The sequence below is a fragment of the Manduca sexta genome, unplaced genomic scaffold, assembly GCF_014839805.1.
Source record: "Manduca sexta isolate Smith_Timp_Sample1 unplaced genomic scaffold, JHU_Msex_v1.0 HiC_scaffold_1537, whole genome shotgun sequence".
Lineage (NCBI taxonomy): Eukaryota > Metazoa > Arthropoda > Insecta > Lepidoptera > Sphingidae > Manduca > Manduca sexta.
The window spans coordinates 1-3,802 of record NW_023592411.1 but is presented as its reverse complement, the minus strand read 5'-3'; the positions used below and the strand labels follow the sequence as shown (position 1 = coordinate 3,802).

The window sequence follows — 3,802 nt, the reverse complement described above, 5'->3', positions numbered from 1 at the left end:
TAAAAGATTTGTCAAAGTTATCGTAGATATGGCTGCGATAGTGGCTCAGGTCACCGGATTCTTTGTGTGGCCACTTTTGGAGAACAAGCCAGTCCTATGGTTGATTCCAGTTTCCGCGCTTTGCATATCTCTGGGATGGTGGGAAAACTATGTTACTCGGCAGAGTCCTATAGGTATGTTTATAATTTTTCAGATCTATACATAGGCTTAAAATAAATAACTGATAAAGAATAGAAAGCAATATTTTTATACATCATATATTTTAAGGTACTTCATAAATGTTTACATGAATCATATTATTTTAATAGCTCCTGTAGATCAATAATTATTATTTAACAAAATATATTATTACTTCGTTCTACTAAACCTTACTATTATAAAAAAATATTAACATGTTTTATTTAATGTTTTCAGGTATAATCAAAAGTTTAGCAAGACTCAAAGATGGATTAAATTTCTCCCGCTACTACACCTATCGGTTCATGTCCATTTGGAAAATCTTTGTCTTTATGATGTGCAACCTGTTTTTCATATGGCTCGAGGGCGACGAACCCAGCATGTTCTTCCAATTGTTCAATGCTGGGTTTGGACAACATAACATTGTTGTAGAAGAAGTGAGTTGAATTATAGAAATCTATATTATTATGTTAACAAGTCATATAAAATAATAAGTACATCATATTGTCTAATTCGTGGATCTGAGAATCACGAGAACGTGAATTTTGATTTTAGAGTTTTCAGGTTGATATCAAGTATGCATAAGTACAATGTGGCTCACGCAATAGGGGACCGGACTCATTTTTGTTCTTTATTATTATCAAATAATTACGTTATATAAATTATAACACAGAAAGAATTATTTAAATCCGGTAAAAAATCAACAAGTTATAAGTCTTTTAATTTCGGTAAAAGGGGTAAGTAACAAGAAACAGAAAAGAGGCGCAACACCCACGTGTGACGTCATCGGGCATTACGACGCGTGCGAAAGAAAGAGATGAAGCGATATCTCCACTTCGCGCCCACTTCGGCATATAGTAATATTTGAAATATGAATTACTGGCTCATTTTTTAACCAATTTTAAGGCAGTTTTCGCAGGAGGGTTTCTTTTTCGTATGATCAACCATTTTATATAGAATAATGTACAAAATCGAACACAGGCCGGTCCCCTATTGCGTGCAATGCATTCATGCTGTTAGTATCAGCGACTCTTGCTTCTTATAAAAAAGTGACAAACAGGTTTAATTATAATGTACAAATACAAGTAATAAGAGTTGTGTATAATTAATTTATTATTTCCCAAGATCTTAATACAAGGATTCAGTTACGCTTTCCCCATTAATCTGGTCATACCGTTGGTTGTTAATTTCTTGATTGCCGCTTGCGGAATTAGAAATGGCGACACTTGTTTCTTCCATGGAACTATACCCGATTATCTGTTCTTCGAAAGTCCGCCAGGTACGAATATAGATATATAATTTAATTTTTCACTCATATGATTATTATTGAGAGTGTAAAGCAGTTTAAATCTACCTAATAATCTTTAACATGCGTTGTACCAATAAATATTACCTAATAATATCAGCCCTGTAATATATACTGTCCCACTGTTGGGCACGGGCCTCCTCTACTACTGAGAGGGAATAAGCCTTAGTCCACCACGATGGCCTAGTGCGCGTTGGTAGACTTCACACACCCTCGAAAATTCCTAATAGAGAATTTGTCAGGTATGCAGGTTTTCTCACGATGTTTTCCTTCACCGTTAAAGCAAGCGATAATTCACAAAAAATACACATATTTTTTAGAAACGTCAGAGGTTTGTGCCCTTGGGATTTGAACCAACGGACATTCGTCTCGGCCCAATTAGGCACAACGTTCCACAACCAATTAGGCCATCGCCGCTGTATAAAATATTACCTAAGTACGATATCATGTTTATAATGTTCGATTATTTTTTTCAGTTTTTACACTAAGTGACTTTATATCACGTCAAATGGCATGGATATGGTTATTATGGCTATTGTCACAAACGTGGATTACGATACATATTTGGACCCCGAAAGCCGAACGTTTAGCTTCTACAGAGAAATTGTATGTTCTTCCTATGTATAACGGGCTACTTATTGATCAAAGTATGGCGCTCAACAGAAAAGAGAGACGACCGTAAAGACTGGGTTTGTATCGTATATCAAGTTGAATGATTAACCCACTTGTTCTTACTCTATAGACCTGTTTCACAATTCTTGAGTAAATACTATTCGTCGTTTCAATGTATAAGCCGACCAAATACAAAAATCAGACAAATCTTCTCAAATAAATGGTAGTAAAATGGGTACTATCTACATTAGCTCTTTAATATGATAACTGTAAAATGAAAATTGCTTGAGACTTGTGAAACAGAACCTAAATTGTTATTTCTTGTAGTCAATATTATGCGACAAAATGGAATGGCAACTTATTTATTGATGTGACTGAGTATTCGTAAAAGGCGATTAAGAAATATAGGAATCGATGACCTATCCTTACAGCACTATATTATTTTTACACAGTAAATAAACCATGTGAACCACATGAGAAGTATATATAACACCTTAAATCCCTTTTACTAGCAAGGTAAAAGATTAATATTAATATTTTAATTTTCAGGATCTTGCCGAAATAGAAAAGGAAAAAGGAGATGAATACTACGAAACTATTTCTGTTCATACGGATAATACAGGTTCTTCACCAAAAGCAGTAAAGTCTTCTGACTCGATTACAAGAATATACGCTTGCGCTACTATGTGGCATGAAACTAAAGACGAAATGATGGAGTTCTTGAAGTCTATCCTGCGGTTGGACGAAGACCAGTGCGCTCGACGTGTGGCTCAGAAATATTTGCGCGTGGTCGATCCCGATTACTACGAATTCGAAAGTAAGTTATGTCGCATACAATATTGTATAATATTTGTAACCGGCAAAATCACATATTACTAATTTTATTTGTTTCCCTTTCAGCTCACATCTACTTGGACGACGCTTTCGAAATATCAGATCATAGTGACGACGATTCTCAGGTGAACCGTTTCGTTAAACTTCTAGTCGACACGATTGACGAAGCCGCATCGAATGTGCATCAGACAAATATCCGAATTCGCCCTCCGAAGAAATATCCCGCACCGTACGGTGGCCGCCTGACTTGGGTATTGCCAGGAAAAACGAAAATGATTTGTCACTTGAAAGATAAGGCAAAGATTCGACACAGGAAACGTTGGTCTCAGGTAGTCCTTGGATGACAAGTATTTAACTGTAACTGTTTTTAAAAATGTCGTACAATACAGGTTCTTAATATTTAATTTTTCTAGGTGATGTACATGTACTACCTTCTGGGCCATCGCCTAATGGAATTGCCTATACCCGTGGATCGTAAGGAAGTTATGGCCGAAACACATTTTGCTTACACTTGATGGAGATATTGATTTCCAACCCCATGCTGTTCGGCTACTTATTGATTTGATGAAAAGAACAAAAATCTGGGAGCAGCTTGTGGTCGTATTCACCCTGTTGGCTCTGGTAAATATCTGCACGATATTTCATAATTATAATAAAATAGTGAGCTGACCCTGATTTATGGCTAAATTTTTCTATGACATTATTGATAAATATGCATAAATACTCCTCTTTAATCACTCTGTCCCTTGGTGAAATCCACTTGAAAATCGGTGCGGTAGGTTTTGAGTTTATCGCGTTATGACATAGATGTAGCGAGCGGACTATTTTTATATGTAACGATTGAGATAAAATAACAATAGTTTTCATAAATAT

At 35.8% G+C, this 3,802-nt stretch overlaps 2 protein-coding genes across 2 annotated transcripts; both read left to right on the top strand.

Moving 5' to 3' along the window:
* Positions 1–7: 7 nt before the first annotated feature.
* LOC119191439 (chitin synthase chs-2-like) lies at positions 8–627 on the top strand. The gene is made up of 2 exons (XM_037445357.1): positions 8–173; positions 415–627. Exons 1-2 carry the CDS (start codon positions 29–31, stop codon positions 621–623), a joined length of 354 nt encoding a protein of 117 aa, XP_037301254.1. The 5' UTR covers positions 8–28; the 3' UTR covers positions 624–627.
* Positions 628–2,656: 2,029 nt separating this feature from the next.
* LOC119191438 (chitin synthase chs-2-like) lies at positions 2,657–3,459 on the top strand. The gene is made up of 3 exons (XM_037445356.1): positions 2,657–2,912; positions 2,996–3,258; positions 3,343–3,459. The coding sequence occupies exons 1-3, from the start codon at positions 2,780–2,782 to the stop codon at positions 3,442–3,444; spliced, it is 498 nt and encodes a 165-aa protein (XP_037301253.1). The 5' UTR covers positions 2,657–2,779; the 3' UTR covers positions 3,445–3,459.
* Positions 3,460–3,802: the final 343 nt, after the last annotated feature.

Excerpts from the sequence above, each read along its gene's own strand:
- LOC119191439 (XM_037445357.1), top strand. The coding sequence starts at position 29 with ATGGCTGCGATAGTGGCTCAGGTCACCGGATTCTTTGTGTGGCCACTT. Across the intron at positions 174-414 it reads TACTCGGCAGAGTCCTATAG|GTATAATCAAAAGTTTAGCA; the intron begins GTATGTTTATAA and ends TAATGTTTTCAG.
- LOC119191438 (XM_037445356.1), top strand. The coding sequence starts at position 2,780 with ATGTGGCATGAAACTAAAGACGAAATGATGGAGTTCTTGAAGTCTATC. Across the intron at positions 2,913-2,995 it reads CGATTACTACGAATTCGAAA|CTCACATCTACTTGGACGAC; the intron begins GTAAGTTATGTC and ends TTTCCCTTTCAG. Across the intron at positions 3,259-3,342 it reads ACAGGAAACGTTGGTCTCAG|GTGATGTACATGTACTACCT; the intron begins GTAGTCCTTGGA and ends TAATTTTTCTAG.